The 26,711-nt window shown below is 44.4% G+C and overlaps 1 protein-coding gene across 1 annotated transcript in view; it reads left to right on the top strand.

Annotated features, from left to right (window-relative positions):
* dnaaf9 (dynein axonemal assembly factor 9) overlaps positions 1-26,711 on the top strand; it is a 107,231-nt gene that overhangs the window by 23,170 nt on the left and 57,350 nt on the right. Inside the window, exons 11-22 of the mRNA XM_046367624.1 lie at positions 12,031-12,222; positions 15,056-15,137; positions 15,230-15,266; positions 15,992-16,076; positions 19,020-19,096; positions 20,695-20,739; positions 20,858-20,903; positions 21,497-21,608; positions 21,727-21,797; positions 22,096-22,143; positions 22,233-22,323; positions 26,367-26,470. Of these exons, the coding sequence (XP_046223580.1) occupies positions 12,031-12,222; positions 15,056-15,137; positions 15,230-15,266; positions 15,992-16,076; positions 19,020-19,096; positions 20,695-20,739; positions 20,858-20,903; positions 21,497-21,608; positions 21,727-21,797; positions 22,096-22,143; positions 22,233-22,323; positions 26,367-26,470 (990 nt within the window). The remainder of the gene's footprint in view (positions 1-12,030; positions 12,223-15,055; positions 15,138-15,229; positions 15,267-15,991; positions 16,077-19,019; positions 19,097-20,694; positions 20,740-20,857; positions 20,904-21,496; positions 21,609-21,726; positions 21,798-22,095; positions 22,144-22,232; positions 22,324-26,366; positions 26,471-26,711) is intronic.

Here is a 26,711-nt window from a genome sequence, read left to right as displayed (position 1 = left end):
GCTAGATAAACAACTTGTTTATCTTTCATTTGAGCTATACTTGTTAATGTGTGGAGGTTAAATATTTTTAGGAATATTTCTTGCGTTCCCTGCGCCACATTCCAGCTGGGGGGGTGGGGGCGCGTGTCCAAATGGGAACTGGTGTCTCTAACAGGTTGAGGTGGGAACTCAACCAAATTGAGCCAACAAGTGCTCAGCATATGAGGGAACTCCTTCAAGACTGTTGGAAAAGCATTCCAGGTGAAGCTGGTTGAGAGAATGCCAAGAGTATGCCAGGCTGTCATCAAGGCAAAGGGTGGCAATTTTGAAGAATCTCAAATATAAAATATATTTTGGTTTGTTTAACACGTTTTTGGATCCTACATGATTCCATGTGTTATTTCATATTTTTAATTGTCTTCACTTTTATTCTACAATGTAGAAAATGGTAAAAATAAAGAAATACCCTGGAATTAGTCGGTGTTCTAAAACGTTTGATCAGTAGTGAATATAACACACTGTCAGTGTTAGAATCACAAACACAACTGGAGTTATAACCAGTTTTAGGAGTGTATGCCATAAATATATTTTTGAGGGGTTTTCCCCATTGCCCCTCTGCTCCCGACAGTAGGGCCTGCTTCGCTCCTTCTCCCAACAGTGGAAGGTGCCGTGCCCACTTGATAATCACCGGGATAATTGTCTCGGAACAGAACGAAACTAATATCACATATATAACAACAGATTACATAAATAATGTAAAGTATAATGGGGAGGAAGGGGGAGAATGGATGAGCGAGACGAAGCGAACGATGCAGCATTATGTCATCATCCATTCTAATTATATACCTCATCTTAAAATGGTATGTACCCTATATCAGTTCACCGAATCACAGCAGTCTAGTCAGTCTACTTTGGCCAACTGGGAGTAGGCTTCACAATGAGAGCTTGCATAATTTACAATGGCAAGAAGACCAAGACGAATTGATGCCCATGCTGCGTTAGCGCTGTTACAAGATCATATTGAAAATGGTGGGGAAGAAATGAATCATGACATCTGATTATTCTTCTGATTCTGAGCATCAGCCTGAACCTGCACATCCAAGGCCTAAGCGCAAAAAAGCCAGAACGGCCACAATTAAATGAAATGGTGAGACAGGAGAAAGGAAGGGACTCACCATTTGGATAGAACCAGCCGGTGACAATGCTATGGGCCGATTATCAACACAAAATGTCATCACTGAGAGCAGGCTCTACATCTCAAGCACAAAAGTACATCCGCAACACACTCGCCTGCTTTCATTGTTTATGTGACGTGAACATGCTACAGCACATACTGTGGCTGAGGTGCACAGGGAGCAAGAAGACAATGCCTGGGATCTGTCTGTTGATGAGCTGGAAGCGTTCATTTCAATCCTGTATGTCCAAATCAAATCAAATCAAATTTTATTTGTCACATACACATGGTTAGCAGATGTTAATGCGAGTGTAGCGAAATGCTTGTGCTTCTAGTTCCGACAATGCAGTGATAACCAACAAGTAATCTAACTAACAATTCCAAAACTACTGTCTTATACACAGTGTAAGGGGATAAGGAATATGTACATAAGGATATATGAATGAGTGATGGTACAGAGCAGCATACAGTAGATGGTATCGAGTACAGTATATACATATGAGATGAGTGTGTAGACAAAGTAAACAAAGTGGCATAGTTAAAGTGGCTAGTGATACATGTATTACATAAGGATGCAGTCGATGATGTAGAGTACAGTATATACATATGCATATGAGATGAATAATGTAGGGTAAGTAACATTATATAAGGTAGCATTGTTTAAAGTGGCTAGTGATATATTTACATCATTTCCCATCAATTCCCATTATTAAAATGGCTGGAGTTGGGTCAGTGTCAATGACAGTGTGTTGGCAGCAGCCACTCAATGTTAGTGGTGGCTGTTTAACAGTCTGATGGCCTTGAGATAGAAGCTGTTTTTCAGTCTCTCGGTCCCAGCTTTGACGCACCTGTACTGACCTCGCCTTCTGGATGATAGCGGGGTGAACAGGCAGTGGTTCGGGTGGTTGATGTCCTTGATGATCTTTATGGCCTTCCTGTAACAACGGGTGGTGTAGGTGTCCTGGAGGGCAGGTAGTTTGCCCCCAGTGATGCGTTGTGCAGTCCTCACTACCCTCTGGAGAGCCTTACGGTTGAGGGCGGAGCAGTTGCCGTACCAGGCGGTGATACAGCCCGCCAGGATGCTCTCGATTGTGCATCTGTAGAAGTTTGTGAGTGCTTTTGGTGACAAGCCGAATTTCTTCAGCCTCCTGAGGTTGAATAGGCGCTGCTGCGCCTTCTTCACGACACTGTCAGTGTGAGTGGACCAATTCAGTTTGTCTGTGATGTGTATGCCGAGGAACTTAAAACTAGCTACCCTCTCCACTACTGTTCCATCGATGTGGATAGGGGGGAGTTCCCTCTGCTGTTTCCGTGAAGTATTTCGGTGGCGAGAGCGTGTATATGGAGAGCTTCTGCTCAGACATGTACTGTATGGGATACCTTTCTTTGGAGAAACCATTTCACCAGACTACTTCAGAGAGATCATGTGTTACCTCCATTTTGATGAAAGAGAAATGAGAACGCTATCAGCAGACAAAAAAAATTGTCATTAAAAACAGAGATCACCCAAGAATAAATATTAGATAGTGTGAAAACACTCACACAGAGAAAAGCACCAGGACTGGACAGCTTCGCGCAACATTTCAGCGCCCTGCTAATCGTGCCAGGAATATAGTATATGCATATGATTAGTATGTGTGGATAGAAAACACTCAGACGTTTATAAAACTGGTTAAATCACGGCTGTGACTATAACAGAACGTGCGTTTCATCGAAAAGTGCAGGAAAATCTGATCACTGAAAATGGAAACATATATCCATGCGCCACTTCAACCGATTGATAAAGGCGAACCACATTAAATGCGGCCGAGGTTGCAATACCTACAGCCTCCACACGATGTCAACAGTCTTGTCATTTGCCTAGGCTTTGTTTCTTGGTCAAACGAAGAAGAGACAGCCCATTTCTTCAGGTCTCCGACCGGATATTTTGGTTGAGATTTACCCGGACATTATTTCCAGACGTACCCCTATAGAATATACATCGCCTCGTGATCAATTTGATCGCTTATTAACGTTTACTAATACCTAAAGTTGCATTACAAAAGTATTTCGAAGTGTTTTGTGAAAGTTTATCGTCAACTTTTTTAATAAAAAAAAATGACGTTACATTATAAAACGCTATTTTTTTTCGTTGATCACACAGTCCTCATAGATCGATATCTAGGCTATATATGGACCGATTTAATCGAAAAAAGACCCAATAGTGATTATGGGACATCTAGGAGTGCCAACAAAGAAGATGGTCAAAGGTAATGAATGTTTCATATTTTATTTGTGCGGTTTGTGTAGCGCCGACTATGCTAATTATGTTGTTTACGTCCCCTGTGGGTCTTTTGGGGTGTTACATGCTATCAGATAATAGCTTCTCATGCTTTCGCCGAAAAGCATTTTAAAAATCTGACTTGTTGCCTGGATTCACAACGAGTGTAGCTTTAATTCAATACCCTGCATGTGTATTTTAATGAACGTTTGAGTTTTAACTAGTACTATTAGCATTTAGCGTAGCGCATTTGCATTCCCAGATGTCTAGATGGGGACGCATGCGTGTCAGGTAGGAGCAAGAGGTTAACACCTTCCCTAACCAGAAACCTTGGATTGATGGCAGCATTCTTGCAAAACTGAAAGCGCGAGAACCACCAAATTTAATCAAGGTGTCTGGAAACATGATCGAATACAAACAGTGTAGTTATTCCCTCCACAAGGCAATTAAACAAGCAAAGTGTCAGTGTGTATATATATTTTTTTATTTAACCTTTATTTAACTAGGCAAGTCAGTTAAAACCTCTCTGGGATATGTGGGACGCTAGCGAAAAGCCGGTAAAAATGCAGAGCGCCAAATTCAAATAAATTACTATAAAAATCGAACTTGATTCATGAAATCACACATGCTAGATAGCAAATTAAAGCTACACTTGTTGTGAATCCAGCCAACATGTCAAAAAGGCTTTTCGGCGACGCTATTACCTGAGGATAGCACTCCAGTAAACAAAGAGAGAGAAGCATATTTCAACCCTGCAGGCGCGACACAAAACTCAGAAAAAAATATATAATTCATGCCTTTTGACGTGCTTCTTCTGTTGGCACTCCAATATGTCACAAACATCACAAATGGTCCTTTTGTTCGATTAATTCCGTTGATATATATATCCAAAATGTCCATTTATTTGGCGCGTTTGATCCAGAAAAACACCGGTTCCAACTTGCACAACGTGACTACAAAATATCTCAAAAGTTACCTGTAAACTTTGTCAAAACATTTCAAACTACTTTTGTAATAAAACTTTAGGTATTTTTTAACGTAAATAATCAATAAAATTGAAGACTGGATGATCTGTGTTCAATACAGGAGGAAAACAAACTGACGCTAGCTTTCTGGTGACGCGCCTCTATCTAACAGTACACTACAAGTGACCCTCGTTCTGAACAGTGCTACTTCTTCATTACACAAAGGAAACACCTCAACCAATTTCTAAAGACTGTTGACATCCAGTGGAAGTGGTAGGAACTGCAAGAAGGTCCCTGAGAAATCTGGATTCCCAATGAAAACACATTGAATAGAGAGTGACCTCCAAAAATAAAATCTGAATGGTTTGTCCTTGGGGTTTCGCCTGCCAAATAAGTTCTGTTATACTCACAGACATGATTCAAACCGTTTTAGAAATGCCACAGTGTTTTCTATCCAAATCTAATAATACTATGCATATCTTATCTTCTGGGGATGAGTAGCAGGCAGTTGAATTTGGGCATGCATTTCATCCGAACGTGAAAATACTGCCCCCTGTCCCAAAGAAGATAAGAACAAATTCTTATTTACAAAGACGGCCTACCCTAGTCAAACCCGGACGACGTTGGGCCAATTGTGCACCACCCTATGGGACTCCCAATCACGGCTGGATTGATGCAGGTCCTGCAGTGACGCCTCTTGCACTGAGATGCAGTGTCTTAGACCACTATGCCCCAGTATAGAGACAAAGTAGAGTTACAATTCAACGGTTCAAACACGAGACGTATGTGGTCTACAGACAATCGCCAATTACAAAAAGAAAACAAGCCCCATCGGAGGCATCGATGTGTTGCTCCCAGACAAATTAAACAACTTCTTTGTGTGCTTTGAGGACAATACAGTGCCACCGACACAGCCCGCTACCAAAAACTGTGGGGTCTCCTTCTCCGTAGCCGACGTGAGTAAAACATTTAAACATGTTAACCCTTAGCCCAGACGGCATCCCTAGCCGTGTCCTCAGAGCATGAGTAGACCAGCTGGCTGGTGTGTTTATGGACATATTCAGTCAGTCCTTATCCCAGTCTGCTGTCATCACATGCTTCAAGATGGCCACCATTGTTCCAGTTCCCAAGAAACTAAACTAAATGACTGTCACCCCGTAGCACTCACTTCTGTCATCATGAAGTGCTTTGAGAGACTAGTCAAGGATCACATCGCCTCCACCCTACCTGATACCCTAGACCCATTCCAATTTGCTTACCGCCACAATAGGTCCAAAGACAATGCAATCGCCATCACACTGCACACTGCCCTATCCTTTCATTGACTACACCTCAGCATTCAACACCATAGTACCATCCAAACTCATCATTAAGCTTGACACCCTGGGCCTCAACCCCGCCCTGTGCAACTGGGTCCTGGACCTTCTGATGGGCCGCCCCCGGGTGGTGAAGGTAGGGAACAGCATCTCGACCCCGCTCAACCCCGCTGATCCCACAGGTGCGTTCTCAGCCCTCTCCTGTACTCCCTGTTCACCCATGACTGCATGGCCATGCACGCCTCCAACTCAATCATCAAGTTTGCAGACGACACTACAGTGGTAGGCTTGATTACCAACAACGATGAGACGGCCTACAGGGAGGAGGTGAGGGTCCTCGGAGTGTAGTGTCAGGAAAATAACCTCACACTCAACGTCAACAAAACAAAGGAGATGATCGTGGACTTCAGGAAACAGCACAGGGATCAGCCCTCTATGGGACAGTAGTGGAGAAGGTGGAAAGTTTTAAGTTCCTTCGCGTACATGGACAAACTGAAATGGTCTACCCACACAGACAGCGTGGTGAAGCAGGAGGCTGAAGAAATTTGGCTTGTCACCAAAAGCACTCACAAACTTCTACAGATGCACAATCGAGAGCATCCTGGCGGGCTGTATCACCGCCTGGTACGGCAACTTCTCCGCCCACAACCGTAAGGCTCTCCAGAGGGTAGTGAGGTCTGCACAACGCATCACCGGCCCTCCAGGACACCTACACCACCCGATGTCACAGGAAGGCCATAAAGATCATCAAGGACAACAACCACCCGAGCCACTGCTTGTTCACCCTGTTATCGTCCAGAAGACGAGGTCAGTACAGGTGCCGAGAGACTGAAAAACAGCTTCTATCTCAAGGCCATCAGACTGTTAACTTCTTGCGTCGAGCCAACCCGGATCTGGGATCATGACTACAGCCTCAAGTCCATTACCATAACGCAATGTTAACTATTCTGTAACGTCGTTCGTCTGTTGAATTAAGAGAGTCAGACCGAAATGCAGCGTGTAGGTTACTCATGACTTTAATGAAAATAATCGCGGTACATGAAATAAATGTATATGAAAACAACAAACGAAACGTAAAACCTATTACAGCCTATCTGGTGACTACAACACTAAGACAGGAACAAACACCCACAAAATACAACATATAAACCCATGTCACACCCTGGCCTACCCAAACATATAACAAAAACACAAAATATAATGACCAAGGCGTGACAGAACCCCCCCTAAGGTGCGGACTCCGGGACGCACCTCAAGAGCATAGGGAGGGTCCAGGTGGGCGTCTGTCCATGGTGGCGGTTCTGGCTCGGGACGTGGACCCCACTCCATAAATGTCCTAGTTCCTCCCCTTCGCGTCCTTGGATAATCCACCTTCTCCGCCGACCATGGCCTAATAGTCCTCACCCTGATCCCCACATAACTGAGGGGCAGCTCGGGACAGAGGGGCAGCTCGGGACTGAGGGGCAGCTCGGGACTGAGGGGCAGCCGGGACTGAGGGGCAGCCCGGGACTGAGGGGCAGCCCGGGACTGAGGGGCAGCCCGGGACTGAGGGGCAGCCCGGGACTGAGGGGCAGCCCGGGACTGAGGGGCAGCCCGGGACTGAGGGGCAGCCCGGGACTGAGGGGCTGAGGAAGCTCAGGCAGGTAGTAGGCTCCGGTAAATCCTGGCTGGCTGGTGGAACTGGATGATTCAGGTTGTCTGGCCGATCTAGAAGATCTTGGCAGACTGGCACTTCTGGCGGATCTTGGCAGACTGGCACTTCTGGCGGATCCTGGCCGACTGGCGACGCTGGGCCGACTGGCGACGCTGGGCCGACTGGCGGCGCTGGGCAGACTGGGAGCACTGGTGGCGCTGGGCAGACTGGGAGCACTGGCGGCGCTGGGCAGACTGGGAGCACTGGCGGCGCTGGGCAGACAGGAGACTCCGGCAGCGCAGGAGAGGAGAAAGGCTCTGGCTGCGCTAAACAGGCGGGAGACTCCGGCAGCGCAGGAGAGGAGAAAAGCGCTGGCTGCGCTGAACAGGCGAGGCGCACTGGACGCGCTGGGCCGACTGGGAGCACTGGCGGCGCTGGGCAGACAGGAGACTCCGGCAGCGCAGGAGAGGAGAAAAGCGCTGGCTGCGCTGAACAGGCGAGGCGCACTGGAGGCCTGGTGCATGGTGCTGGAACTGGTGGTACTGGCGCGAGGACACGCACAGGAAGCCTGGTGCGGGGAGCTGCTACCGGAGGACTGGTGTGTAGAGGTGGCTCTGGATAGACCGGACCGTGCAGGCGCACTGGAGCTCTTGAGCACCAAGCCTGCCCAAGCTTACCTGGCTCGATGCCCACTCTAGCCCGGCCAATAGGAAGGGCTGGTATATGCCGCAGCTGGCTCTGCACCCGCACTGGAAACACCGTGCGCTCCATAGCATAACACGGTGCCTGCCCGGTCTCTCTAGCCCAACGGTGAGCACAGGGAGTATGCGCAGGTCTCCTACCTGGCATAACTATTCTCCCTTCTAGCCCCCCCCAATACATTTTTTGGGGTGACTTTCCGGTTTCCAACCGCGTCGCCGTGCTGCCTCCTCATACCTGCGCCTCTCCGCTTTAGCTGCTTCTATTTCCTCCTTGGGACGGCGATATTCTCCCGGCTGCGCCCAGGGTCCTTTTCCGTCTAATTCCTCCTCCCATGTCCAAATCTCCAAATGGTGCAGCCTTTCCCACTGCAACTGCTCTTCACGATTAACAGGGAGAGTAGGCTCAGGTCTGACTCCTGACTCAGCCACTCTCTCTCTGCGCTTTCCCCTTTTACTTTCGGATTTCGCTCTGTATAGCCGTGCTTTCCTTTTCGACTCCATACGTCTATAGCCCTCTTCGCATTGCTGTAGGGAATCCCAGGCGGGCTCCTGCACTCGCTCTGGGTCGGCCGCCCACCTGTCGATTTCTTCCCACGTAGTATGCTTCTGCTGTCCATAACGTCCTCCTTTAGATCCTGCCAGTTCACATGCTGCTCGGGCTGTGAGTGGTGGGTGTTTCTGTAACGTCATTCGTCTGTTGAATGAAGAGAGTCAGACCGAAATGCAGCGTGTAGGTTACTCATGACTTTAATGAAAATAATCGCGGTACATGAAATAACTGTATATGAAAACAACAAACGAAACGTAAAACCTATTACAGCCTATCTGGTGACTACAACACTAAGACAGGAACAAACACCCACAAAATACAACGCGAAAGTCAGGCTGTCTAAATATGGTTCTCAATCAGAGACAACGACAAGCACCTGACTCTGATTGAGAATCGCCCCAGGCAGCCAAGCCTAACTAGACACACTCCTAATCAGCCGCAATCCCAAATAAACAAACCCCAATACGAATACAACATATAAACCCATGTCACACCCTGGCCTACCCAAACATATAACAAAAACACAAAATATAATGACCAAGGCGTGACATATTCATGAAAATCGCAAATGAAATGAAATCAATATGCTAGCTCTCATGCTTAGCCTTTTGTTAACAACACTGTCATCTCAGATTTTCAAAAATATGCTTCTCTACCATAGCAAAACTAGCATTTAGCGTTAGCATTAGCATTTAGCGTTAGCATCACCAGGCAACATTTTCACAAAAACCAGCAAAAACATTCAATAAATCATTTACCTTAGATGAACTTCGGATGTTTTCAATGAGGAGACTCTCAGTTAGATAGCAAATGTTCAGTTTTCCTGAAAGATTATTTGTCCAATTTGTAAGTCGCTCTGGATAAGAGCATCTGCTAAATGACTTAAATGTAAATGTAAATGTGCAGGAGAAATCGGTCCGTTTTTGTCATGTTTGGCTACCAAAAAACCCTGAAAATTCAGTTATAAAAACACCAAACTTTTTCCATAATAACTCCATAATATCGACTGAAACATGGCAAACGTTGTTTAGAATAAATCCTCAAGGTGTTTTTCTGCATATCTCTTCAATGTGGTATCGTTCCTGGAAGTGTGCTTCTCTGTCTGTATCCCATGGCAAAATGAGTGTTACTGACAATTGCGCACCAATTTAGACAAAGGCCACCGGACGGCCCCCTGGCAAATGTAGTCTCTTATGGCCAATCTTCCAATGATATGCCTACAAATACGCCATAATGCTGCAGACATCTTGGATGAACGGCAGAGCGCATAAGCTCGTTCACAGCATATTCACAGCCATATAAGGAGACGTTAGTAAAACACAGCGTCAAAAATCCTGTTCATTTCCTGTTTGAAGTTTCATCTTGGTTTCGCCTGTAGGTTCAGTTCTGGGGTACTCACAGATAATATCTTTGCAGTTTTGAAAACGTCAGTGTTTTCTTTCCAACGCTGGCAATTATATGCATAGTTGAGCATCTTTTCGTGACAAAATATTGCGCTTAAAACGGGCACGTTTTTTGATCCAATAATGACATAGCGCCCCCATAGGTTGAAGAGGTTAAACAGCCACCACTAACATTGAGTGGCTGCTGCCAACATACTGACTCAACTCCAGCCACTTTAATAATGGAAAAATTGGATGTAATAAATGAGATTACTGTTAATTAAAATGTACGCTTAATCCAGTATAAATTCATGTGTAGAATTTATTATACAAGAGACAATATTCACACATTTTGCAGCATGTGGATTAAGTATAAAAATAATAATGACTCAATAATGCTTTCTGGCAATGCGATATAGTCTGGAATATGTGGGCGGAGCTAGAAAGTTGGCTGCCAGAGGTATTACAATGTAAACTTCCTTTTTAATCCGTCTGTCTGTATATTTCAAGACATGTCATATGTTCGTATAGGGAGATACCCAATGGACTGGACGATTCTCATTTCTCATCTTGAAAAAAACGTATATATTAAAAACTTGGCAATCAATTAATCTACCATAATTAACAGAATGGAAAAATCTAATTTATTATTGAAATATTGAAATAGCATGGGCGACCAAGGAAAAACAAATTGGTATAATTTAAGGCCATGTGGCAATCAATAATGCAGGCACTGGGGATGGAGATATGACTAGGGATGGAGATGTGACCAGGTACTAGGGATGGAGATATGACCAGGTACTAGAGATGGAGATATGATCAGGTACTAGAGATGGAGATATGACCAGGTACTAGGGGTGGAGATATGATCAGGTACTAGGGATGGAGATGTGACTAGGGATGGAGATGTGACCAGGTACTAGAGATGGAGATATGACCAGGTACTAGAGATGGAGATATGATCAGGTACTAGAGATGGAGATATGACCAGGTACTAGGGATGGAGATATGACCAGGTACTAGAGATGGAGATATGACCAGGTACTAGAGATGGAGATATGACCAGGTACTAGAGATGGAGATATGACCAGGTACTAGAGATGGAGATGTGACCAGGTACTAGAGATGGAGATATGACCAGGTACTAGAGATGGAGATATGACCAGGTACTAGAGATGGAGATATGACCAGGTACTAGGGATGGAGATATGACCAGGTACTAGAGATGGAGATATGACCAGGTACTAGAGATGGAGATATGACCAGGTACTAGAGATGGAGATATGACCAGGTACTAGAGATGGAGATATGACCAGGTACTAGAGATGGAGATATGACCAGGTACTAGGGATGGAGATATGACCAGGTACTAGAGATGGAGATGGAGATATGACCAGGTACTAGAGATGGAGATGTGACCAGGTACTAGAGATGGAGATATGACCAGGTACTAGAGATGGAGATGTGACCAGGTACTAGAGATGGAGATGGAGATATGATCAGGTACTAGGGATGGAGATGTGACCAGGTACTAGGGATGGAGATATGATCAGGTACTAGGGATGGAGATGTGACCCGGTACTAGAGATGGAGGTGTGACCCGGTACTAGAGATGTAGATATGACCAGGTACTAGGGATGGAGATATGACCAGGTACTAGAGATGGAGGTGTGACCAGGTACTAGAGATGGAGATATGGGACAGGGGAGGTAAACTTAACATAGCTACATGTTGTCTATAACTACATTATTACAGTCTGTGGCTCAGACAGGGGATGTAACTTAACATAGCTACATGTTGTCTATAACTACATTATTACAGTCTGTGGCTCAGACAGGGGATGTAACTTAACATAGCTACATGTTGTCTATAACTACATTATTACAGTCTGTGGCTCAGACAGGGGAGGTAACTTAACATAGACACATGTTGTCTATAACTACATTATTACGGTCTGTGGCTCAGACAGGGGATGTAACACCTGTTCTCTAGTTGGCCAAGTACAGGTTGCTACGTTGGTTTGTTAGTGAGCAAACCAAACCATTGACTATCTGTCTGTTAAATCCCCAGGCGTTCCGGAGTTATTTCTCTCATGGCCTGATCTCCAGTAACATCGCAGACAGCAGCAGGAGACGGCAGCCCTTGGTTCTGTTTGGGAGCCACTCCTCCATGGAGAACCTCCACAGCTACTCCTTCAACTTCCCTTCTGATGGACACCAGGTCCGCAACACCGGACCCCAGGGGACCCCAGCCAAACACATGGTGAGAGCACCCTAACCCCTATCTAACCAAACACATGGTGAGAGCACCCTAACCCCTATCTAACCAAACACATGGTGAGAGCACCCTAACCCCTATCTAAACAAACACATGGTGAGAGCACCCTAAACCCTAACCCCTATCAACCCAAACACATGGTGAGGGCACCCTAACCCCTATCTAACCAAACACATGGTGAGAGCACCCTAAACCCTAACCCCTATCTAACCAAACACATGGTGAGAGCACCCTAACCCCTATCTAAACAAACACATGGTGAGAACACCCTAAACCCTAACACCTATCAACCCAAACACATGGTGAGGGCACCCTAACCCCTATCTAACCAAACACATGGTGAGAGCACCCTAAACCCTAACCCCTATCTAACCAAACACATGGTGAGAGCACCCTAACCCCTATCTAACCAAACACATGGTGAGGGCACCCTAACCCCTATCTAACCAAACACATGGTGAGAGCACCCTAACCCCTATCTAACCAAACACATGGTGAGAGCACCCTAACCCCTATCTAACCAAACACATGGTGAGAGCACCCTAAACCCTAACCCCTATCAACCCAAACACATGGTGAGGGCACCCTAACCCCTATCTAACCAAACACATGGTGAGAGCACCCTAACCCCTATCCAGATTAGACTGTTACCTAACCCCTATCCAGATTAGACTGTTACCTAGCCCCTATCCGGATTAGACTGTTACCTAACCCCTATCCAGATTAGACTGTTACCTAACCCCTATCCAGATTAGACTGTTACCTAACCCCTATCCAGATTAGACTGTTACCTAACCCCTATCCAGATTAGACTGTTACCTAACCCCTATCCAGATTAGACTGTTACCTAACCCCTATCCAGATTAGACTGTTACCTAACCCCTATCCAGATTAGACTGTTATCTAACCCCTATCCAGATTAGACTGTTATCTAACCCCTATCCAGATTAGTCTGTTACCTAACCCCTATCCAGATTAGGCTGTTCCTCTACTGTTACCTAACCCCTATCCAGATTAGGCTGTTCCTCTACTGTTACCTAACCCCTATCCAGATTAGGCTGTTCCTCTACTGTTACCTAACCCCTATCCAGATTAGGCTGTTCCTCTACTGTTACCTAACCCCTATCCAGATTAGACTGTTACCTAACCCCTATCCAGATTAGACTGTTCCTCTACTGTTACCTAACCCCTATCCAGATTAGACTGTTACCTAACCCCTATCCAGATTAAACTGTTACCTAACCCCTATCCAGATTAAACCGTTACCTAACCCCTATCCAGATTAGACTGTTACCTAACCCCTATCCAGATTAGACTGTTACCTAACCCCTATCCAGATTAAACTGTTACCTAACCCCTATCCAGATTAGACTGTTACCTGACCCCTATCCAGATTAGTCTGTTACCTAACCCCTATCCAGATTAGTCTGTTACCTAACCCCTATCCAGATTAGACTGTTACCTAACCCCTATCCAGATTAGGCTGTTCCTCTACTGTTACCTAACCCCTATCCAGATTAGGCTGTTCCTCTACTGTTACCTAACCCCTATCCAGATTAGACTGTTCCTCTACTGTTACCTAACCCCTATCCAGATTAAACTGTTACCTAACCCCTATCCAGATTAGACTGTTACCTAACCCCTATCTAGATTAAACTGTTACCTAACCCCTATCCAGATTAGACTGTTACCTAACCCCTATCCAGATTAGACTGTTACCTAACCCCTATCCAGATTAGACTGTTACCTAACCCCTATCCAGATTAGACTTTTACCTAACCCCTATCCAGATTAAACCGTTACCTAACCCCTATCCAGATTAGACTGTTACCTAACCCCTATCCAGATTAGACTGTTACCTAACCCCTATCCAGATTAGCATGTTACCTAACCCCTATCTAGATTAAACTGTTACCTAACCCCTATCCAGATTAGACTGTTACCTAACCCCTATCCAGATTAGACTGTTACCTAACCCCTATCCAGATTAGACTGTTACCTAACCCCTATCCAGATTAGACTGTTACCTAACCCCTATCCAGATTAGACTGTTACCTAACCCCTATCCAGATTAGACTGTTACCTAACCCCTATCCAGATTAGCCTGTTACCTAACCCCTATCCAGATTAGCATGTTACCTAACCCCTATCCAGATTAGACTGTTACCTAACCCCTATCCAGATTAGACTGTTACCTAACCCCTATCCAGATTAGACTGTTACCTAACCCCTATCCAGATTAGACTGTTACCTAACCCCTATCCAGATTAGACTGTTACCTAACCCCTATCCAGATTAGACTGTTACCTAACCCCTATCCAGATTAGACTGTTACCTAACCCCTATCCAGATTAGCATGTTACCTAACCCCTATCCAGATTAGACTGTTACCTAACCCCTATCCAGATTAGACTGTTACCTAACCCCTATCCAGATTAGACTGTTACCTAACCCCTATCCAGATTAGACTGTTACCTAACCCCTATCCAGATTAGACTGTTACCTAACCCCTATCCAGATTAGACTGTTACCTAACCCCTATCCAGATTAGCATGTTACCTAACCCCTATCTAGATTAAACTGTTACCTAACCCCTATCTAGATTAAACTGTTACCTAACCCCTATCTAGATTAAACTGTTACCTAACCCCTATCCAGATTAGCATGTTACCTAACCCCTATCCAGATTAGACTGTTGCCTAACCCCTATCCAGATTAGACTATTAGTGTTGTGTGTGCATGTTTAATGAGATGGCTTGGCAGTCCATGTTGGGTTTGGTCTCCCTAGAGTACTCTGTAATCTGTTCTTGTCTGTCAGGTTCTCCAGTGTGTGGCTCCTAAAGGATCTTTAGCCTGCTCCAGGACTTACTTCTTTGGAACCACTCACATCCCCTACCTAGGTAAACATAGCCCATAATGGATACACTAAACTGTTTGTTGGATCTAGCTATTTTACTGTCTGTAGACCTAATATCTGATGTTTCCCTTGCAGGGAATGACAACATGCAACAGAAGAAAACAGAACTCCTGTAAGTTCACCAAGACAACATGTCCAAACCTGTTAACCCATCTCTCCCATATGATAATACTGTATATAAGGTGTTAAATATATCTCTTTTAGATCTACATATTATATAAGGTGTTAAATATATCTCTTCTAGAACAGTGGTTACCAAACTGTGGAGTTTTAAGGAACTCAGACCAGCTTTGAACTTTCTCTTGGAAGTTGTAATAGTAGAATGCACAAGGTGATATTTCTATCTTGGGAAGTGCATCATCAGCTCCTCTTGTCATATCAGTCATTACAGACCTTAGAGAACTATTTATAACTTGTCTGAAATGTCCAGATCAACTAGCCCAGGTATGTTTTTTTAGTCCATAGATTTTGTAGTAATGTTTGATTCACTCAAATAACATATGAATTCACATTAGACAGTTTTGCTTTAAACCTGCAAAATGTTCTCACCGCCAACAAGAGGGGTTTGGACAGTTGAACAGTGCTTGTGCCCGTAGAATAGGCATGGCGTGCGCACACGTGCAGGTGGGGGTGAGGTATGTCCTCGCCCCCCCCCCAGTTTGGCCTAAGTGAAACCTGTTGGAACCCCTGCTCTAGAAGATGATGCCTGAATATTATGTAGAACATGTACATATAACACTACATGGCCCAACGTGAGATGAGATGTTGGATGAGCAGCTGTCCACATACTTCTGTCCATGTAGTGTATGTACGGTGTTAAATCTATCTCTCTTCCAGTCTTCTCTCTCAGATCTATGCAGCAGCCGTCCAGTCGGTCCTGGCTGGAATCAAATGCTACTCCAACACCACTAGTGCTACTAAGGTGATACTGGTAGTCATTTCTCCAACTAGCTACAGTCTGAAGTTTACTTACACCTTAGACAAATACATTTAAACTCAGTTTTTCACAATTCCTGACATTTAATCCTAGTAAATATTCCCTGTCTTAGGTCAGTTAGGATCACCACTTTATTTTTAAGAATGTGAAATGTCAGAATAATAGTAGAGAATAATTTATTTCAGCTTTTATTTCTTTCATCACATTCCCAGTGGGTCAGAAGTTTACATACACTCAATTAGTATTTGGTAGCATTGCCTTTAAATTGTTTAACCTGGGTCAAACGTTAGGTCAGGGCTTTGTGATGGCCACTCCAATACCTTGACTTTGTTGTCCTTCAGCCATTTTGCCACAACTTTGGAAGTATGCTTGGGGTCATTGAACATTTGGAAGATCTATTTGCGACCAAGCTTTAACTTCCTGACTGATGTCTTGAGATGTTGCTTCAATATATCCACATAATTTTCCATCCTCATGATGCCATATATTTTGTGAAGTGCACCTCCTGCAGCAAAGCACCCCCACAACATGTTGCTGCCACCCCCTGCTTCACGGTTGGGATGGTGTTCTTCGGCTTGCAATCTGTTTCATCAGACCAGAGGGCATTTCTCCAAAAAGTACGATCTTTGTCCCCATGTGCAGTTGCAAACCATAGTCTGGCTTTTTTATGGCGGTTTTGGAGCAGTGGCTTCTTCCTTGCTGAGTGGCCTTTCAGGTTATGTCGATATAGGACTCGTTTAACTGTGGATATAGATACTTTTGTACCTGTTTCCTCCAGCATCTTGACATGGTCCTTTGCTGTTGTTCTGAGATTTAGTTGCACTTTTCACACCAAAGTACGTTAATCTCTAGGAGACAGAACGCGTCTCCTTCCTGAGCGGTTTGACTGCTGCGTGGTCCCATGGTGTTTATACTTGCGTACTATTGTTTGTACAGATGAACATGGTACCTTCAGGTGTTTGGAAATTGCTCCCAAGGATGAACCAGACTTGTGGAGGTCTACTATATTTTTTCTGAGGTCTTATTTCTTTAGATTTTCCCATGATGTCAAGCAGAGGCACTGAGTTTGAAGGTAGGCCTTTAAATACATCCACAGGTACACCTCCAATTGACTCAAAAGATGTAATTTAGCCTATCAGAAGCTTCTAAAGTCATGACATAATATTCCAAGCTGTCTAAAGGCACAGTCAACTTAGTGTATGTAAACTTCTGACCCACTAGAATTGTGATACGGTGAATTATAAGTGAAATAATCTGTCTGTAAACAACTGTTGGAAAAATGACTTGTGTCATGCACAAAGTAGATGTCCTAACCGACTTGACAAAACTATAGTGTGTTAACAAAACATTTGTGGAGTGGTTGAAAAACAAGTTTTAATGATATAACTAGCTAACTAGCTACACGTTTGCTGTAACTAGCTTTACATTATATACTATAACTAATGGTGTACTATAACTGGCTATACAAATTTGTTGTAACTAGCTATAGATGGTGTACTGAAAGGGAAAGGGGGATACCTAGTCAATGGTTCAGCTGAATGCATTCAACTGACATGTGCACCGCTCTGAATCAGAGAGGGGGGGGGGGGGCTGCCATAATCCACGTCTTCGCTGCACGGGGAACACTGGGTTAACTGCCTTGGTCAGGGGCAGAACAACACATTTTTACCTTGTCAGCTCGGTGATTCCATCCAGCAAACTTTCCATTGTTGGCTCTACCCACTGAGCTACCTAACTAGCAATACACACATTTGCTGTAACTAGCTATACATGGTATACTGTAACTAGCTATACATGGTATACTGTAACTAGCTATACATGGTATACTGTAACTAGCTATACATGGTATAATGTAACTAGCTATACATGGTATACTGTAACTAGCTATACATGGTATACTGTAACTAGCTATACATGGTATACTGTAACTAGCTATACATGGTATACTGTAACTAGCTATACATGCTATACTGTAACTAGCTATACTGTAACTAGCTATACATGGTATACTGTAACTAGCTATACATGGTATACTGTAACTAGCTATACATGCTATACTGTAACTAGCTATACATGCTATACTGTAACTAGCTATACATGCTATACTGTAACTAGCTATACATGCTATACTGTAACTAGCTATACATGCTATACTGTAACTAGCTATACATGCTATACTGTAACTAGCTATACATGCTATACTGTAACTAGCTATACATGCTATACTGTAACTAGCTATACATGCTATACTGTAACTAGCTATACATGGTATACTGTACCTAGCTATACATGCTATACTGTAACTAGCTATACATGCTATACTGTAACTAGCTATACAGGCGGTATGCTGTAACTAACTAGGCACGGCGGTATGCTGTAAATAGCTATGCACGGCGGTATGCTGTAACTAACTAGGCACGGCGGTATGCTGTAACTAGCTAGGCACGGCGGTATGCTGTAACTAGCTAGGCACGGCGGTATGCTGTATCTAGCTAGGCACGGCGGTATGCTGTATCTAGCTAGGCACGGCGGTATGCTGTATCTAACTAGGCACGGCGGTATGCTGTAACTAACTAGGCACGGCGGTATGCTGTATCTAGCTAGGCACGGCGGTATGCTGTATCTAACTAGGCACGGCGGTATGCTGTAACTAACTAGGCACGGCGGTATGCTGTATCTAGCTAGGCACGGCGGTATGCTGTATCTAGCTAGGCACGGCGGTATGCTGTATCTAGCTAGGCACGGCGGTATGCTGTAACTAGCTAGGCACGGCGGTATGCTGTAACTATGCACGGCGGTATGCTGTAACTAACTAGGCACGGCGGTATGCTGTAACTAACTAGGCACGGTGGTATGCTGTAGGCGTTGGATGAGGACGAGTGTTTCGTTACTGACTGAAACTTGTGTATATTTTGTGTATATTTCCAGGCGAAGGACGTAGCAGAGCATACCTTCCACCTGGCACTGGACTCGGTCCACCTGCCTCAGTACAGAACTGCTCTCAGGTACCAGCACACCTGTCACAATAGATAACAACTCTACCTTTGTATTCCAATAAAAAGTTATTTAATGTCATTGGTGTCCTCTGAATGACGACGTTAGCTGATCTAGTATAAAGTGTTCTACCTGTTGTTTCATTAGTGTCCTGAATGACCACGTTAGCTGATCTAGTATAAAGTGTTCTACCTGTTGTTTCATTAGTGTCCTCTGAATGACGACGTTAGCTGATCTAGTATAAAGTGTTCTACCTGTTGTTTCATTAGTGTCCTCTGAATGACCACGTTAGCTGATCTAGTATAAAGTGTTCTACCTGTTGTTTCATTAGTGTCCTCTGAATGACCACGTTAGCTGATCTAGTATAAAGTGTTCTACCTGTTGTTTCATTAGTGTCCTCTGAATGACCACGTTAGCTGATCTAGTATAAAGTGTTCTACCTGTTGTTTCATTAGTGTCCTCTGAATGACCACGTTAGCTGATCTAGTATAAAGTGTTCTACCTGTTGTTTCATTAGTGTCCTCTGAATGACCACGTTAGCTGATCTAGTATAAAGTGTTCTACCTGTTGTTTCATTAGTGTCCTCTGAATGACCACGTTAGCTGATCTAGTATAAAGTGTTCTACCTGTTGTTTCATTAGTGTCCTCTGAATGACCACGTTAGCTGATCTAGTATAAAGTGTTCTACCTGTTGTTTCATTAGTGTCCTCTGAATGACGATGTTAGCTGATCTAGTATAAAGTGTTCTACCTGTTGTTTCATTAGTGTCCTCTGAATGACGATGTTAGCTGATCTAGTATAAAGTGTTCTACCTGTTGTTTCATTAGTGTCCTCTGAATGACCACGTTAGCTGATCTAGTATAAAGTGTTCTACCTGTTGTTTCATTGGTGTCCTCTGAATGACCACGTTAGCTGATCTAGTATAAAGTGTTCTACCTGTTGTTTCATTAGTGTCCTCTGAATGATCTAGTATAAAGTGTTCTACCGTTAGTGCTGATCTAGTATAAAGTGTTCTACCTGTTGTTTCATTAGTGTCCTCTGAATGACCACGTTAGCTGATCTAGTATAAAGTGTTCTACCTGTTGTTTCATTAGTGTCCTCTGAATGACCACGTTAGCTGATCTAGTATAAAGTGTTCTACCTGTTGTTTCATTAGTGTCCTCTGAATGACCACGTTAGCTGATCTAGTATAAAGTGTTCTACCTGTTGTTTCATTAGTGTCCTCTGAATGACCACGTTAGCTGATCTAGTATAAAGTGTTCTACCTGTTGTTTCATTAGTGTCCTCTGAATGACCACGTTAGCTGATCTAGTATAAAGTGTTCTACCTGTTGTTTCATTAGTGTCCTCTGAATGACCACGTTAGCTGATCTAGTATAAAGTGTTCTACCTGTTGTTTCATTAGTGTCCTCTGAATGACTAGTATAAAGTGTTCTACGTTAGCTGATCTAGTATAAAGTGTTCTACCTGTTGTTTCATTAGTGTCCTCTGAATGACCACGTTAGCTGATCTAGTATAAAGTGTTCTACCTGTTGTTTCATTAGTGTCCTCTGAATGACCACGTTAGCTGATCTAGTATAAAGTGTTCTACCTGTTGTTTTCTCTCTCAGATCTAAAAGTGTTTTCCACATCCAAGCTGTAAACAACCAGGGCAGGTGGGTTCTGATTGTTATAAAGAAGTGTTTAATCACACTATGATTCAATGTTGTTAGTTGGCTTTTTATTGACTCATTGTTTTCCTGAATGTTCCGTCTTTCTTGTTTTCCTTTTCAGAATTGTTCCTCTGAGTGAAGAAGGGAGCTGCTTCTTGGTGAAAACTGTAAGTCAATTCTTCCAACCTGATAATTGTTCCAAAACATTTGCGGTAGGCATGTCACTGTGTTTGATTGATTGATTAAATTCGAATGAATTACAGTGTGCGTTTTCTGTCCATCACTCCCAGACATCAATGTCAGTGTACGACATCCCAGACCTCCAGTGGGGTTAGGGGTCAGGGTTTAAGGGTTATACTGTATAGTGGTGGTTGTGTGTCCCAGGCGTCCATGTCAGTGTACGACATCCCAGACCTCCAGTGGGGTTAGGGGTCAGGGTTTAAGGGTTATACTGTATAGTGGTGGTTGTGTGTCCCAGGCGTCCATGTCAGTGTACGACAGCCCAGACCTCCAGTGGGGTTAGGGGTCAGGGTTTAAGGGTTATACTGTATAGTGGTGGTTGTGTGTCCCAGGCGTCCATGTCAGTGTACGACAGCCCAGACCTCCAGTGGGGTTAGGGGTCAGGGTTTAAGGGTTATACTGTATAGTGGTGGTTGTGTGTCCCAGGCGTCCATGTCAGTGTACGACATCCCAGACCTCCAGTGGGGTTAGGGGTCAGGGTTTAAGGGTTATACTTTATAGTGGTGGTTGTGTGTCCCAGGCGTCCATGTCAGTGTACGACATCCCAGACCTCCAGTGGGGGAAAGGAGACCTGGGCTCTGTAGTCTTCTCTGAGTCCTTCTTGGTGTCCAGCATCAACATCCAACAGAAAGGTAAGAGAGACACATACTGTTAGGCCTGACCGATGCCTCCTCCCTATTATTATAAACTGTGTGTCTGTGAGTCATGGTGTTCCTCCTGTTGAACTGTAATGCTGAGTCTGTCCTGTAGATGGAAGTGTTTCCTCAGACAGCTGCTACACCATCCTGACGACAGCTCTGCCTCGATACGTCTGCTGGCTGGTATGTTACCCTCTCTCCTCATCTCTCCTCTCTTCTCATCTCTCCTCCCCTCAATCCTCTCTCCTTTCCTCTCTCCTCTCCTCTCTCTCCATTCATCCAGGGATCAAGTCACTTTCAACAAAATGGCAGGGTTCAAGGGCTTCAAAATGACTGCCAACTGACCTGCAAATCACCTTGCATCATAAATAACTGCTAATTATTATTTGTAGATCAGTCAGTCACAATTTACCCACAATGCATTGTGGATTTGATCCTCTTGTTCACAGCCCTTGTTAACTGTGTGTCCTAATGGCTTTAGGTGGAGTCTGATGTGAAGCATTCTGAGAAGGCCCAGGTCCTGCTGAAGGTCAGACAACAATGCGCTCATGTTGCCGTTATTACATTGAGAAATGCTGGTCAGTGTGTTGATGTGTATTGTGTGTGTTTAATCCCCAGGAGGAGGAGGGTACCTGCCTGGGCACCTCTTTGACTACAGCAGACACAGCTCATGTGTTCTCCAACAGCCTGCTCTCCACTCCAGAGGAAGGTGACACATACTTTAATGCTCTCTCTGTAGTCAACCAGCCAGTCAGCTGGTCAGTTTAGTCTAGAGGTCGACCGATTATGATTTTTCAACGCCGATACCGATTATTGGAGGACAAAAAAAGGCAGATGCCGATTAATCGTCCAATAAATATATATATATACACACACACACACTTTTGTAATAATGACAATTGCAACAATACTGAATGAACACTTTTATTTTAACTTAATATAATACATATTATGGGCTTTTGGATGGGTGTTCTTAAGGTGATTCCACAGGTTGGTGGTGGTATGTTTTGATTTAGCCGTTGCTGACCCCATGCTTACATCTTTATCACAAATAAGACGCCTTGCTTTCCCTGGTGCCAATTCCATGTAATAGTCCCACTGGTGCTCTGCTTTTCTCTGCCATCTGTAAAACACACACACACACACACACACACACACACACACACACACACACACACACACACACACACACACACACACACACACACACACACACACACACACACACACACACACACACACACACACACACACACACACAGCTCTGAAGTGACAATGATACTGTAGAGTCTGCTTAGGAGACAAATACTCTCAACTGTTTGAATAAAAATAGAGCTTAAGTTACCTGTGAATGTTGAAAACATAATTTCTATATGCAGGAAATCCTATTTTAATAATGGACATGGTAAGAATTGACTACCAAGGTGCGAGTCATAATTCCCATGACACCTTCTAGCAACATCTGAAAAGCGGTTCCTTCGTTTATTCCATAGGATATTTTTAGATTCACTTAGAAAAGGTCTGTGTTTCGTGTAGGCTTACACCACCTTGCCAATTTTATAACTGTGTAGATATCCATAGGACAAGGTAACTCTGATCAATATTGGCTAAATATAAGCCAAGATAAAAATTTTGGGAGAGTGGATTTATGAAAATATGTTGACAAACGTTACCTTCTCCTAGTGAGATCTACACAGGTATCAAAACGCAGAGGCAGTTTAAGCCTGAACGAAACACAGACCTTATTGGAAGTAGATCAAGACATTCTCTATGGAAGAGATGAACAGAGGCGGTTTAAGCACGAAACACAGACCTTATTGGAAGTAGATCAAGACATTCTCTATGGAAGAGATGAACAGAGGCAGTTTAAGCCTGAACGAAACACAGACCTTATTGGAAGTAGATCAAGACATTCTCTATGGAAGACATGAACGGTAAAATAACGAAGGAACCCCTTTCAAGTTCAGCCGCAAGTTATTACAGGAATTATAACGCGTCTCTAAACCATATACCTTTGACTATTACGAGCCTGCTGCTACCTACCACCCCTCAGTCAGACTGCTCTATCAAATATCAAATCATAAACTTAACTATAATAAATACACAGAAATACGAGCCTTAGGTCAAATCCGGAAACTATCACCTCGAAAACAAAACGTTTATTCCGTTCTGTATTTTATCTAACGGGTGGCATCCATGAGTCTACATATTCCTGCACAACCTTCAATGTTATGTCATAATTACGTAAAATTCTGGCAAATTAGTTCGCAAAGAGCCAGGCAGCTCAAACTGTTGCATATACCCTGACTCTACGTGCAATGAACGCAAGAGAAGTGACACAACTTCACCTGGTTAATATTGCCTGCTAACCTGGATTTCTTTTAGCTAAATATGCAGGTTTAAAAATATATACTTGTGTATTGATTTTAAGAAAGACATTGATGTTTATGGTTAAGTACACATTGGAGCAACGACAGTCGTTGATTGATTGTTTTTTTATAAGATAAGTTTAATGCTAGCTAGCAACTTACCTTGGCGTACTGCATTCGCGTAACAGGCAGTCTCCTTGTGGAGTGCAATGAGAGGCAGGTGGTTAGAGCGTTGGACTAGTTAACTGTAAGGTTGCAAGATTGGGTCCCCCGAGCTGACAAGGTAAAAATCTGTTGTTCTGCCCCTGAACGAGGCAGTTAACCCATCGTTCTTAGGCCGTCATTGAAAATAAGAATGTGTTCTTAACTGACTTGCCAAGTTAGATAAAGGTATAAAAAAATATATATTTTAAAAACGGTGCCCAAAAATACAGATTTCCGATTGTTCTGAATTGTTTGAAACCGGCCCTAATTAATCGGCCATTCCGATTAATTGGTCGACCTCTAGTCCAGTCAGTTAGTTAGTCAGTCAGGCAGCTAGTTTGTCCAGTTCAGCCAGTCTGTCAGTCCAGCCAGTGGCCGCGTTCGAGAGGATCTAAAATGAGTAGTTATTTATGATCCCAGGTGATTTGTAGATCAGTCAGTCGCCTGCAGTTGTTTTGATGCTCTGGAACACGACCAGTCAGTCAGTCAGTTGGTGGTCTTGTTAGATTAGTAAGGCGAAAGCAACCGCTATAGACAAGTTATGTTGTGGGAGGTGCATCTGCGACAGCCGGAAGTCGGTGCTACTGGTTTCCAACTGCAAGGCTCAGTGCAACATGGTGGTGGACAGCTTTGCCAAGAGTGTGAAAGGCTGTTATCAAGGCAAAGGGTGGCTACTTTGAAGAATATAAAATATATTTTCATTTGTTTAACACTTTCTTTGGTTACTACATGATTCCAAGTGTGTTATTTCATAGTTCTGATGTCTTCACTATTATTCTACAATGTAGAAAATAGTAAAAATAAAGAAAAACCCTGGAATGAGTAGATGTGTCCTAACTTTTGACTGGTACTGTGCGTACAGTATATACATATGAGGTGAGTAATGTAGGGTATGTAAACATTATTCAAGCCAAATTTCTTCAGCCTCCTGAGGTTGAAGAGGCGCTGTTGCACCTTCTTCACCACAATGTCTGTGTGGGTGGACCATTTCAGTATGTCCGTGTACGCCGAGGAACTTAAAACTTTCCACCTTCTCCACTACTGTCCCGTCGATGTGGATAAGGGGGTGTTCCCTCTGCTGTTTCTGCTGAAGTCCATGATCATCTCCTTTGTTTTGTTGACGTTGGGTGAGAGGTTATTTTCCTGACACCACACACCAGGGCCCTCACCTCCTCCCTATAGGCCGTCTCATTGCTGTTGGTAATCAAGCCTACCACTGTTGTGTCATCTGCAAACTTGATGATCGAGTTGGAGGCGTTCGTGGCCACGCAGTCGTGGGTGAACAGGGAGTACAGGAGAGGGCTGAGAACGCACCCTTGTGGGGCCCCAGTGTTGAGGATCAGCGGGGTTGAGATGTTGTTTCCTACCCTCACCACCTGGGGGCGGCCCGTCAGGAAGTCCAGTACCCAGTTGCACAGGGCGGGGTCGAGTCCCAGGGTCTCGAGCTTGATGACGAGTTTGGAGGGTAATATGGTGTTAAATGCTGAGCTGTAGTCAATGAACAGCATTCTCACATAGGTATTCCTCTTGTCCAGATGGGTTAGGGCAGTGTGCAGTGTGGTTGAGATTGCGTCAGCTGTGGATCTATTGGGGTGGTAAGGTGGAGGTGATGTGATCCTTGACTCGTCTCTCAAAGCACTTCATGATGACAGAAGTAGTCATTTAGTTCAGGTACCTTAGCTTTCTTGGGAACAGGAACAACGGCTATTAAATAGTGATCCACTCGAACGCACCCAGCCAGTCAGTCAACCAGCCAGTCAGCCACCCAGCCAGTCAGTCAGTCAGCCACCCACTCAGCCAGCCAGTCAGCCACCCACTCAGCCAGCCAGTCAGCCACCCACTCAGCCAGCCAGTCAGTCAGTCAGCCACCCAGCCAGTCAGTCAGCCACCCACTCAGCCAGTCAGTCAGCCACCCACTCAGCCAGTCAGCCACCCACCCAGCCAGTCAGTCAGCCACCAAGCCAGTCAGTCAGCCACCCACCCAGCCAGCCAGTCAGCCACCCACCCAGCCAGTCAGCCACCCACCCAGCCAGTCAGTCAGTCAGCCACCCACTCAGCCACCCACTTAGCCACCCACCCAGCCAGCCAGTCAGTGTGTCAGTTATTTAATTAGTTAATGAGTTAGTCTGTAGTTAATGTGGATGATGTCCCTTTAACCTCCTGTGTCTGTGGGTTTCAGGTAAGATGAGCTTCTTCACAGAGGGCATCCTGTTCCTCCATCCTCAGTACGGCACCATCACTCTACCCAGGAGCCTCATCAGCGGGATCAAGTTGTATGACCTGGTACGTTTCTCTACCAGAACACAGGCAGTTACATGGGCTGTCTCCCAGAGGGCACCCTGTTCCCTATAGTGCACTACTGTTGACCAGGGACCTGGGAGCAAATCAAATGTTATTTGTCACGTGCCGAAAGTGTTTTCCACAAGTACACGGAGTAGCCAGCCACGTGTCCCTGGGTTGGGGCCTATTTTAGTTGCCTCTGCTACATTCCAATGTTTCTGCTACATTCCAATGTTTCTGGTAC

The sequence above is a fragment of the Oncorhynchus gorbuscha genome, linkage group LG10 (assembly GCF_021184085.1).
Source record: "Oncorhynchus gorbuscha isolate QuinsamMale2020 ecotype Even-year linkage group LG10, OgorEven_v1.0, whole genome shotgun sequence".
NCBI lineage: Eukaryota > Metazoa > Chordata > Actinopteri > Salmoniformes > Salmonidae > Oncorhynchus > Oncorhynchus gorbuscha.
This window is presented reverse-complemented; position numbering and strand designations above follow the sequence as displayed.